The sequence below is a fragment of the Eleginops maclovinus genome, chromosome 13 (genome assembly GCF_036324505.1).
Source record: "Eleginops maclovinus isolate JMC-PN-2008 ecotype Puerto Natales chromosome 13, JC_Emac_rtc_rv5, whole genome shotgun sequence".
Lineage (NCBI taxonomy): Eukaryota > Metazoa > Chordata > Actinopteri > Perciformes > Eleginopidae > Eleginops > Eleginops maclovinus.
In genome coordinates this window covers 17710390-17723695 of record NC_086361.1, presented here as the reverse complement: position 1 = coordinate 17723695, position 13306 = coordinate 17710390, and the positions used below count along the sequence as shown (strand labels likewise).

The following is a 13306-nucleotide window of genomic DNA, read 5'->3' as shown; positions in this document are numbered from 1 at the left end:
GTGGACACGTGCAACAATCCTGTCCTCTGTCAGAGAAAGAGGGTCCGTGTAACATGGATAGAACCAGCAGGTTAATTGCAAAACATTGCGGTGTGAATGCTGCATGCTGAACTGCTATGCTGTCAATAATGTGTAAGAAGAAAGAGCAGGAATATGTGGATACCAGGGAATGGGTTCCACATGAATGGACGTCATAGAAACATTTTTTAATAAAAGTTATATTACATTTCATTAAACTCCCAATGTATGTATTTATCTTGAAAAGCTGACACTGTAGTACACTGCTGGATGTAAAAGTGACTTAACAATAATGTTTAAAAGATGTTCAATAGTTCAATAAATATAGGCTAGTTGATAAATATCCACTACGTGTCATCCTGCAATAATTGGCTGCTCAATTGAAGTAAGGTATAAAAACATACAGACGTATATTTTGCTGTAATACTTTTGTACTTTTACATAAGTATGATTCTAGAAGCAGGACTTTTACTTAGAGTAGCTACAAGGAAGTGTTTTGACAATAATGTAATGATACTTAACTCTAGTAAAGCATCGATTACTTATTCCACCACTGTAAATATGCATCAATTAGACCTTAAATACACAGCGTGTGTAAGTCAAAACTATGTTTAAAAAACATTGTTGACTTTAAGGCACATGTATTTTTATTCGCCTATGCCGAGAGCTAGCGAGTACAGCCGACTCCGTCGTTAATGTGAAGCTACAGCTAGTTAGCATGGGCTAGCTTCTTTAAGCATAAATACTGTAAACAGAGATAAACGCTAACCAGCCGCTGACCACGGGGTAAAAGAAGATATACCGTATTAAAGTTAAAGCTAAATGATTTCATTATGCAGCTGTAATACAACTTTACTGGTTTGCTGTTTTCCACCTGCTGGGCACCAAAACAGCAGACAGACGCATATAATATAGCTAAAACAATACTAGATGCAAAACAAAGTATTTTGCAGTTTGTTGCAGAACAAAGGCAGCTCAGGGAGTATGCAGCACTATCTGCATGAAAGAAGTGCGGCATAATTTTTTTTGCTTAACCTTTTAGTGCCACTATAGTTCAAATGATTGTGACCGGTCTCAAATCCAGTAGCTACTATCCGCACTGACAGTATACTCACTACAGTATGTTATTACTGTCAGTGTGTAGAAGAACCTTGTCCCCTAATCATAAATCCATCCAAATCTGCAGCGCAGAAACCTTGGTAGAGAGCCTTGCACGTGAGATATTTGCCGGCAAGCCTCTTAAATAGGCATAAATCACAGGCCTTGGATCAATGCCTTGTTTCCCATAGGCGAACCACTGTGACACAACACAATCAATTCATGTTCTCTGCAGCAACAGTAAGGAGGGTTGACTGGAATCAGCCCCCATCAAACATTAATACCAACACTGAATCCAAATCAGCTCATTGGTATTCTGTAAAGAGAGAGGATTCAAGTGGTGTCAGAGGCATCTGTTGATGTCATCAGCTGATGTAATGACCACAGTCAGAAGGCTGTGTAATAGTGATGAACACTATATGCATGTAGGTACTGCATGTCATAAAGAAAAACTCTGATATGGAAAACCTAGCAAAGGAAAGAAAGTTTAATAGCTGCAGGCAGAAGTAATAATGGAAAAGATTGATCCATATAGAGCGTCAACGTACGGCTGCAGTGTGCAGTTTAAACAGGGAATTAACAAGACAAACATCCCTATTGCCCCAATGGAAAATGGTGTTAACTATATTGGAGCACCATATGCAGTGTACCATATGCCTGTAGCTGGAGTCAGGTCACGGTCAATTGAATTACAGCACACAACCGTGGTCATGTGATCGGGTTTGTGTAAGCTATGATTTTACAGGAGGGAGAGGCAGGTTGGGGATTAAAGGAGGAGAAGGAGGGCTGTGTGTACAGGACATGACAGGTGTGTATATGTGTGTGTTCATTCCAACTCAGATGTGATCTCTCAAAATCCAGGCTCCCTCTTGGGAATGATGAACAAGCCCCAGGAGGGAAGGAGGAAAAAGTGACTGCATTCGTAGATTGTATTCATTGCTATTAATCACAGCATGCCAAATGAGTAGAAGTAATCATTTCTTCAGTTGCACCATAACCATATACAGGTCGTAATGTTCTCCAAGGTGATAAAATATGTTGTGTGTGTGTGTGCGTAATGTTGCTTTGATCCACTCTGTGCAGCTCATGCATACATTACATAAACACAGGCAGGATGGCAATGTGATGCCGCAGCAGTAACTGATTACATCTAGTTTAATTTGCTGCTGGTGAAACAAGTAGTCACAGATGCCCATATTTCTCGGTTAGATGTATTTAAGAGTCACCGGATGGCAATTTAAACAAGTTTCACTGAACAGCGCCTTCTCAATCGTTCATTAATCTGTTGAATTATTTATGTATTATCTGCTTGCGGGCGGGGGTTGGGAGGTTACTGCTAACAGAATGAGAAGCAGGGGGAAAAAATGCCTATACTTATATGCTAAATGCTTTTAAACCAACCATGGTATTGACTTGGGATGATTTCACACATAAACTGACAGTAAGACACACACAGGAGGCACTTCCAACTGAGTTTTACCTCTCGCCAATATAACAAACACCCTGTCAGCTGAAAATATGCTCCAGTCAGCAGAGTCGTATGGCCTTATGGCAGCAGGAGAGCTTATTGCTGTCTCTTTGTCGCTGTATTCCTCTACTTGTGGTCCCATCGGATGTTCAGAACCTAATAAATACATATTGAATGGCTCACTCACTCACTGTCATCTGTGCACTACCACACTTGCCTCTCTTTTGGTGGATGTAAAGATGGATTCTTTTGGACAAGATTACAATGACTATGAAAACATTAACAGAAGTTTTCTAAGGCAACACACTGCCTCTTCTCTTAAAGTGGGCTCCAAGTAAACAGCTATTTCACACTTACCTAGGGTCTGTTGGTACTTAAAAGGCTGATGGATCTTTAAGCTTGTATTCTGTCACCCTCTCCTGGTTGAGTTGTGTAATTACAACCTGTATATATGTACAGTGGGGCAAAAAAGTATTTAGTCAGCCACCAATTGTGCAAGTTCTCCCATTTAAAAAGATGAGAGAGGCCTGTAATTTTTATCATAGGTACACTTCAACTATGAGAGACAGAATGAGAAAAAAAAATCCAGGAAATCACATTGTCTGATTTTTAATGAATTAATTGGTAAATTCCTCGGTAAAATAAGTATTTGGTCAATAACAAACAAGCAAGATTTCTGGCTCTCACAGACCTGGAACTTCTTCTTTAAGAGGCTCCTCTGTCCTCCACTCGTTACCTGTATTAATGGCACCTTTTTGAACTCGTTATCAGTATAAAAGACACCTGTCCACAACCTCAAACAGTCATACTCCAAACTCCACTATGGCCAAGACCAAAGACCTGTCAAAGGAGACCAGAGACAAAATTGTAGACCTGCACCAGGCTGGGAAAACTGAATCTGCAATAGGTAAGCAGCTTGGTGTGAAGAAATCAACTGTGGGAGCAATTATTAGAAAATGGAAGACATACAAGACCACTGCTAATCTCCCTCGATCTGGGGCTCCACGCAAGATCTCACCCCGTGGGGTCAAAATGATCACAAGAACGGTGAGCAAAAATCCCAGAACCACACGGGGGGACCTAGTGAATGACCTGCAGAGAGCTGGGATCAAAGTAACAGAGGCTACCATCAGTAACACACTACGCCGCCAGGGACTTAAATCCTGCAGTTGCAGACGTGTCCCCCTGCTTAAGCCAGTACATGTCCAGGCCCGTCTGAAGTTTGCTAGAGGGCATTTGGATGATCCAGAAGAGGATTGGGAGAATGTCATATGGTCAGATGAAACCAAAATAGAACTTTTTGGTAAAAACTCAACTCGTCATGTTTGGAGGAGAAAGAATGCAGAGTTGCATCCAAAGAACACCATACCTACTGTGAAGCATGGGGGTGGAAACATCATGCTTTGGGGCTGTTTTTCTGCAAAGGGACCAGGACGACTGATCCGTGTAAAGGAAAGAATGAATGGGGCCATGCATCGTGAGATTTTGAGTGAAAAGCTCCTTCCATCAGCAAGGGCACTGAAGATGAAGCGTGGCTGGGTCTTTCAGCATGACAATGATTCCAAACACACCACCAGGGCAACGAAGGAGTGGCTTCGTAAGAAGCATTTCAAGGTCCTGGAGTGGCCTAGCCAGTCTCCAGATCTCAACCCCATAGAAAATCTTTGGAGGGAGTTGAAAGTCCGTGTTGCCCAGCGACAGCCCCAAAACATCAGTGCTTTAGAGGAGATCTGCATGGAGGAATGGGCCAAAATACCAGCAACAGTGTGTGAAAACCTTGTGAAGACTTACAGAAAACGTTTGACCTCTGTCATTGCCAACAAAGGGTATATAACAAAGTATTGAGATGAACTTTTGTTATTGACCAAATACTTATTCTCCACAATCATTTGAAATAAATTCTTTAAAAATCCTACAATGTGATTTTCTGGATTTATTTTTCTCATTTTGTCTCTCATAGTTGAGGTATACCAATGATAAAAATTACAGGCCTCTCTCATCTTTTTAAATGGGAGAACTTGCACAATTGGTGGCTGACTAAATACTTTTTTGCCCCACTGTATATGATGAAAGGATATTCTATAAGGAATAATTCAGTAAAATACTTTTCTAGGTATGAGGACATTTATTATGTCTGATTTGCTGTGCAGATAAAAGTGACCAACCAAATTCAAGGCATGCAAACAAAACCTTTAGAAACTTCAATCATCAACTGATGGTTTACTGCCAGTATTTCACCAAATGGGAAAAGGTAAAAAAGTTAGAAAACCAGTTCAGAAAATTCCTTACGATATATTCAATCAATTGAAAACAGTACTTTACATGATTACAGGCCATCTGAAAATGTAGTACAAAATGTGTATTAAACAGCTGAACATCAAGCTCTGCATAAACATTATCCATATCATTACAATGACTATAATGACTTCGGTTTGAATAGAAGCACGATACAGCAAAATCTTTATGTTCCTATAAATTAACTTATTATATTTCAAAAATCCCTTCCATCATACCACCAGCATGTCAGCAGGGGGAGGCTTTAAAGGAATCTGGCCTAGAGTAAACCTCTTAGCCTTGTACTGATTCAGTTCCTCTGCAGTCATATTGCCCTCGTGTGAAAACAGACTGTCTGATGCTCCACCCGCAGACCCGGCTCCTGCTGCAGGTGGAGCAGCGGTCGCCCCAAACCCTCCACTTACTGCTCCAAAAATACTGCCGCTTCCCGCTGCCGCAGGTGCTGTGGCACCAAAACCGCTCCCAAATCCTCCCCCAGTGTTTGATGTTGAGGAGAAACTGAACTGTGAGGCAGAGCCAAATTCTGCAGTTGCTGCTGGCTGATTGGTGGTCGGAGCAGCAAAGGAGAAAGTAGATGGAGAAGTGGCTCCAAATCCAGAGGGAGGTTGTGTAGGAGCTGCCAAGGCATTTCCAAAACCTGTGGCAGGGGGTGGTGCAGTTAAAGATCCAAATCCTCCAGTTGGAGCGGCAAAGTTGAAGGAGTTGGCCTGGGCCGGTGCTGGAGCCCCGAAGCCTGCATGGTCAGAAAGATTTAGAATGAACAAAGAAGCAATGGCATCCGGTTTCACACGAGATGAGGAGTACCACTGTCAGTGAGATACGACTCTACTCTAGAGCTGTACGACATTGGGGCGGAAAATGACACTGCAATTTTTTTCCTGAGAAATAATTGCAGTAGGAATAATTATATTGATTAAAATGATTGTGATTGAGAACACAAAACTTTCAAATACAGCATTTGGTTTTCTGATGAGTAATTTGCCCGGATATTTAATGGCGCTGGCTTTCTTTGATCCTTTACAGGAAAGAAAGATTCCCCAAATTATTGAAGTACTGCTTAACCTCTGCCTTTACAAAAACAATACTCAGAACTAACCGTTGCTTTCCAGGCTGGTTGTAGTCGATCCAAATCCAGTCAATGTAGCTAAACCAAAGCCACCAGAAGAGGCCTGAGGTGCTGGGTTGTTTAACTCTGCGAGCTGCAAGGAATGGAAGTTACGTACCGTTTCCAAAAGTCTTTCATAAACATAGAAAATGTAATAGAAAACTCATTGTTATAGCAAGTGTGTGTGTGTTTGTGTGTGTGTGTCTCACCAAAGCAGCACGGGTGGCTGGATTCATAACCTTCAGTTCCTGGACTCTGCTTCTCCACTGGTTGAGCAACTGAGTGATACCGTTAACCTAAACCCCAGAAAACACATTTCAGAAAAAACCAACAAACAGCTGACTCGACTAACATTAAAAGAACACTCATTATCTTTACTGTAAAGAATACTTATGTCAAGTTTCTTCAGAAACACATAGACGAAGGTTCCCTCTTTGTTTTATAGTACGCCTAAAGACAAATTTAAGGAATGACAATAATGCAAAACACAGCGCTTACATATCCCTGAAGATCTCCTGACGCTCTTGTGGAGTAATATTCCAGTCGGAGCTCTTCTGGAGAAAGATCAGTGAAACCTGTGGACAAGAAATATGTATTTGTTTATTCCATACATGGCAGTTTCTTTAAAAGAAAACAAGTACACTACAAAACAAAACAAGTACACTTTACAAAACAAAACATGTAAACTTTACAAACAAACATGTAAACTTTACAAAACAAAACATGTAAACTTTACAAAACAAAACATGTACACTTTACAAAACATGTACACTTTACAAAACATGTACACTTTACAAAACAAAACATGTACACTTTACAAAACATGTACACTTTACAAAAATGTTATAACATGGTGGAAAGGAGCAGTGAGAAGAAAATCTTATTCAACGTGCCCCTTCTTAAAATAAAATAGCAAAAAAATGAAATAACCATAAAATAAATGGTAAAATAAAAAGTTGTTTACAAATACCTACAGAAACACAAAACCAGAACCCAATCAAAAGTCTACTTTGGCCGTCGTATAGTTCAGTGGGTTGAGCTGGTGGCCATATACTGGGGTTTGATCCCCATGCGGTGGACCCAGGTTCAAATCCGGCCTGAGACCCTTTGCCGCGCGTCAGCCCCTCTGTCTCTCCATTTCTCACTGTATTAAAGGGACTGGTTGCCCCAAAAAAATCTTGAATTTAATAAATGAAAAAGTCTACTTCATATTGTCTGATTACTTTATCTTTATCCATTTTCTTAAACTTAAAAGTGTTGATACAGCCCTTTAAATCATTCGTCAAACAATTCCACCTTTTTATGCCAACTACAGAAACACACATTTGCTTTAAATGTGTGCAAACTGATGCTTAAAATTACATTTGCTCCTGTGACACTCATCTTCCGAGATAAAAAAAAATGGTTTTGTATATTTTCTGGTAGTATTCTTGTTTTTGCTTTCTGCATCGCTAAAGCCGTCTGTAATTCTATCACGTCTTTACATTTAAGCAGCCTTGACTCAATACATAATTTGTTGTTGTATGTTCTCTGAGTTGTGCATCATGCTAAATTCTCACAGCTTTTTTCTGTAATATAATTAAGGGTTTTAATATAAAACATTATCAGGTCTAGTGTCTACACAAAAAAAAAAGGATTGGTGATTAAATGTGGATTTTATACTGACCAGATAAAGGCGCCTTGGAGTTGGAATAACATGAGAAGCCCCACTGCCCGGAACTCTCCCAAACATCCATGTCCGCCTGAATGATCTCCCTGAGTAACGGTGAGACAGACATGAAGTTACTAATTCCTTATGATGATGCACACATTCCAACACTGCTCATGCAAAACATCATAAAAAGAAATAAGAAAACGTACAGTTTTTTGTCATCATCATCCTCGCCAACCGGCACCTGCTTTCCTCCTCCTCTTCCTCCCCTGTCAAAGGTGCTGGGAGTATCAAGCGCTGAAAAACGGTTTTGAGCAGAGAAGCTATACTCAGAGCTCTTCACGTTATCACGCCTCCCTCCACCTCCTCCTCCTCCTCCTCCTCCCCAGTCATTTCCTCCTCCTCCTCCTCCTCCTCCTCTCGCCCCAGTCATTTCCTCCTCCACCTCCTCCTCGGCCCCAGTCATTTCCTCCACCACCTCCTCCTCCTCCTCGGCCCCAGTCACTTCCTCCACCACCTCCACCAACTGCTTCCTTTCCCCAGTCAGCTCCTCCGCTTCCACTTCCTCCTCGACTCCACTCCTCAGTTCCATGAGAGGAGAAAGATGAAGGCTGGATGTAGCCTCCTTTTTGTTGGGAAGGATTCACCCAAACTCTGTTTCCAAACCCTGAAACCATCATGAACACAGAATACCAGACAATGTTACAAAGATATTGAAGTTAAATCCTTACAATAAATCAGTTTGTCCACTTCAGCCTAATCTGCACGCATGCCATCTTTGGCATGACAATTAGTCCTGCAATAGGTAGCCCCCCTAGCTACATTTAAAAAATCAATATTGTTGAATGTAAATAAAGAAACTACTGAAGCCGTTTTCATTATGTTGTTCATAAAAAATAGAAAAAAAACTGTATATACTGTTAAAGAAAAAGAGGTGAGTAGAGTAGTAAGTCATTACATCATATGCTTTAGAAGCTTTTGATTTTTTCATATAATGTTCCTGGAAAATAGTATAAACACTGAAGAAATGGTCTTTCTTATTTGTCCACTGTAGTAATACCATCTGGTAGGGACTTAGAGTCAATGGGTCACATGATATTGATCTATTGAAAAAAACAGAAATGAAAGTATGCCAGATAACACACATTACTATATATTGTAGCATAACTTCTACAAATAGGGGCAATTTAGCACAAGCAGAGGTCATTCAAATGGTAATGTATTGAAGGCTGGCTGACTGTTGAATACCCAACCCATAAATAGTTTGTTAAAAATACTTGGGTTTTTTTATCTTTATATTTTTTACAACTTATTTTCTTAGATTGTTTATGTTCACACCACCAGACACCGAATCAAATTATTTTTATGTGGGAACGTCCCTGGCAAGAAACTTGATTCTGAAAACACAGACATTGATTAAACCTTCTTGACGTTTCTTGTTAGACGTTGTTAACACCACCACATTTATTTAATACCTTTGGTCACTTTGCAGATTTGGATCAATGATGTGAAATATAATCGACTTTAACAGCTACCCGGCAGTATACAAAGTCATTCAAACTAGTGTGCCAATTAAGTTAAAAACTACCCATTTTGTTAAGATCTCCTTTGTTTTGAATGAACAGTGTTTTTTAAGGTAAAATAATGAATGTACACAGGCCTTAAAGATTTTGTAATATGTTGAAAACAATGTTTATTTTTGTTTAGCTCTTCACTACCCTTTCAGAGCCATGACCCGATTGGCCAGACTATTTTTGGATGGCAGGCAATCAGCTATAAATGACTGGGAAGAGAAGGGAGTGAAAGAGTAATTTATGTTCCGGTTCTTGTGAAAGGCTAGGAAATAAAAAGGCCTGGTTTTTGTTGAAAGAAAATTGTTGTTGTCATGATGTTTTATCACATGCACCACATATTGTACTTCTACTCAAGTACAAGATCTGAGTACTTCTTCCCCCTCTGCAAATCGATATTATTTTTAGAAGTGCCTTAATGCTTGAATCGAGCAAAGTAAGAATATGTTACAGCCGACTAAAAGGACGCACAAATCCAAGTCAACAACCCTAGAGTAGATAGATAGATAGATAGATAGAATCGGAGGATGAAACCCTCTTTATTAGTCACATACATGCACACAGCAGAGCACACACAGTGAAATTGGTCCTCTGCATTTAACCCATCCTAGTACTAGGAGCAGTGGTGCCAATAATCGAGAAACGATAGTTAATTTCGCCTTCTACATAGTAACGTCAACTTCTGTATCAGTACCAGTATTTTACTAGTTAACGGGTAGTTTCACATACAAGAAAAGGAAAAGCTTGTAAGTGGAGACAACGTTAAATGTTCTCTTTGTGTTTACCTCCTCCTCCACCACCTCCTCCTCCTCCTCCTCTGGGCTGCTGAGCAGAAGAGCGGTTGTAGTTGTTGTATCCTCCTCCTCCTCCTCCTCCACCTCCTCCTCCTCCTCCTCCACCTCCACCTCCACCTCCTCCTTTCGGGTGCTCATTCCAACATTTGTCCCCGTATCGACACCGTCCCTGAAGGAAAAAGTTGCACACGGTCATTTCCACACACTGTTATTTCTCTTAGCTCCCAAATGTCGGCCACACTCAGCAGTGTTATAGTGCGACTCAGGAAGCTCACAGCATCGTGTCGCAGGACTTTTACGTCATCACTCACCAGTGACCCCAGGTGGAGGGTGTTGGATTTCCTTTGCCTTTATTTATTTGTTCCACAACGGGGAAGTGTACCTTATAACAACAGTAGATAGAATTTTCTTTTTCAAAAAGTAAAACAACTAATGAAAGATATGTTCTCCATGGTAAAAAAAAAAGTAGCTGTACATTTGTTTGTTGTATCCGTAAAAACATGGAACATTTACATTTTACATTTATATAAATGTAGGTTGATGATGAATGACTGAACTGTAGGGTGGTGAACATCTGAAAAAGTGTGTCAAGAACAGAAATGTGTCATTCAATTTAACTTTTGATAAACAATACAAATCATTAAATAAAGAAAAGAAATTAATGCATTTAGCTAGTTGTTGTCAAGGTGATTAAATTGTGTTCCGTATTTCTGAGCTTCCATAACATTGGAAGCCTTTATTGTGCACCTAGATATTCCAAACCAGCTCACTAACACACAAACAGACCATCTGGAGAACATTACACAGTTTTGGCTTTACGATTTAGTTGCGTTTTGGTGATAGTCATGGAGTTTTTCAAGACAGTTAAATCTTGCATGCTCTGTAGGCAGGGAAGGAAACACTCTGTTGAAGAGAATGATGTAAGTAAACAACCCCTTTCTGTTGAAATATAGAAAGGTGGGGGGGCTTATGAAAGTTTTACACTTTTATATTCTAAATTGTAGTATCATAAACCACTACTGTTTTAGCTTTTAATTAAAGTTAATTGAAGATTAGAGCATGATAAATGAGGCATAAACGAGGATCATCCCTCAAAACGATGAGATGTACTACACAAACATACACATTTCTCTGTAAAATTCAGGTTTTAGATTAATCAGAAGACATGTCTTATCTTTTTATACATTTCTTAATGTTCTGTTTGATCAAACATGAATGAAAAAGTAATGTCTTATGTCAAATGTCAGGAAAAGATGTGGAGTTTTGATTTGAAAAAACATTTGGAACAGAGTCATGTTGCTTTTGAAAAAGCTGACTTTTTAAAACAAAACAGATCACTTTTGAGTGTTGAAATTCAAATCATAATACCGAAAAAAAACTATGAGCATATCATATGAAACATGTGTATTTGTTTTTGTGTACAGCCAGAAAAAAGATATATCAATAAAAGTGGATCCAGAATACAGTCCAGGATCCTGGAAATCGAGGAAGCTGAAAGAGCCAAGAGGGATGCAATGGTTCACCGTACACAGAGAAACTTGGCCTCACAGAAAACCCACAGTGATGCTGTTCTGGAGAGACTGGGATTCTCCGTCCAGCACCCTCAGACCCAAACCCTTCCTCGGTGTCCGTCTTTGCCACCAATGAGATCTGAATCCTCTCAGCGAGGAAGGAGGATCAGGCACATTTCAGAGGAGATGAAGTTGGAAGATGACCCCTTCTTCAAAAAAAAGGTGCTGATGGGCAGTACATTGGCAGTACTTTCTTATCAAATGGCAAAAGTGGGAGAAAAAGACAGGATCCCAAGCCCAGACTACTCCATCGGCTCAGTAGACACACACACTCCTGATGAGCTGAGGATCATTCCAAACTTAGGTCCTCCTATCAGAAGACCATCTCGTATACCAGTTTTGATTAAAAAACACAATGGAGAGGGTATGTATATATGACTTTACGGAAACATAAAAGGACATTTAATGACAGTAGAGAAGTGGGAAATGTGTGTCATCATTACCATTTTGCTTTTAATCTGGACAGGCAAGCAGGTAGTCGACGGTTGCAGGCTCAGAACAGCTAACGATAATTATGTAAGAATTACAGCAAAAATGCAAAAGTTAACGGTTGACTACAGTCCTGCATCAAAACCCCCTGCAACACCCAGAAGGACCTCGTATGTGGCACGGAAAGCTTGGAAACCTACTTTGAAACCTCGAGCAGAACCTCGCCCGCCAAGAGAAGCACCTCGTTCCCACATCAAGGCAGAGGCACCCAAGGTTCCTGTACCTCCAAAAAAAACAGCCCCACCCAACAGAAAAGGGCCTAGCCATGGGACAAAACCCAGCCTCCAAAAGGTCGTCCCACAAGAATATTTCGAGCCTTTGGCCCACCCTGAGGAGGGCCTGTCCAGCTTTTTCAAAAATATTGGCTCAGATGATTGGTAAGACATCAACACTGCAGAAGTATTGAGATTGATTATAACAAGTGGAAACAACAGTCCTAACGCCTTTATTTTTGTCAACTCATAGGGGGAAAAAGCTTTTGGGATTAAAAACAATTCGAGCTATTGCACAAAACCACCAGGAATTACTAACTAAGATTAAACTGCATGAAGTGTGCTTAGGCGTTTCAGAACAGGTAATGTATTTCCTTCTTTCAATTTTGTTGATTGTTGCATGTTACTGTATGCAGAAGTATTGACTGTTATGTTCTTATTGACCATCTAGGTGAATAACCTGCGCTCTGTCGTGGCCTGCGCTGCAATGGACACATTAGCAGATCTCCACTCTTTCCTGGGGAAAATCATGGACCCTGAGGTCAACCGGACAGGAGGCGCCCTGCTGATGAAATTGGGACAGACGACCAACGCCTTCATCCACCAGCAGGCTAACTTCGCCCTGGACGTGCTGGTGAAGGAATCCAGCCCTGGACGCGTTATGAACGTTCTACTTAACTCAGGATTGAAGTAGGAAGAATTCACAAAGAGGCGTAGCAGCATTTAAAGTACATGAAATTAAGCATAGTTCCCACGTTTCTGTCCTTTCTCAGCCAACGTTGTACTGCAGTCAAGGCGAGCGCAGCATTGCACCTAGAACAGCTGTTAGACATCATCGGAGAGGATGAGATCTTTGCATTAGGGAAGATCTTCTCCGAGCGTCTCCTTACTGCTGTCAGCAAGCTAGCTGTGGATGCTGCACCAGAAGTCAGGTGTGTTACCAAGTCTTGCATTGTTTAATCTTTGTCATATATGTATAACATTTCCTAACATTATGCTTTGTCACTAAATTGCTAAATGAGGATTGTATTTCT

At 40.5% G+C, this 13306-nt stretch overlaps 1 protein-coding gene across 1 annotated transcript; it reads right to left on the bottom strand.

The window, feature by feature from the left end:
* Positions 1-4640: 4640 nt before the first annotated feature.
* Positions 4641-10274, bottom strand: nup42 (nucleoporin 42). The gene is given in 8 exon segments (XM_063899469.1): positions 4641-5612; positions 5976-6078; positions 6194-6280; positions 6483-6559; positions 7651-7739; positions 7845-8054; positions 8056-8302; positions 9992-10274. Coding segments are annotated over 8 exon segments (1539 nt in total). The 5' UTR covers positions 10197-10274; the 3' UTR covers positions 4641-5091.
* Positions 10275-13306: the final 3032 nt, after the last annotated feature.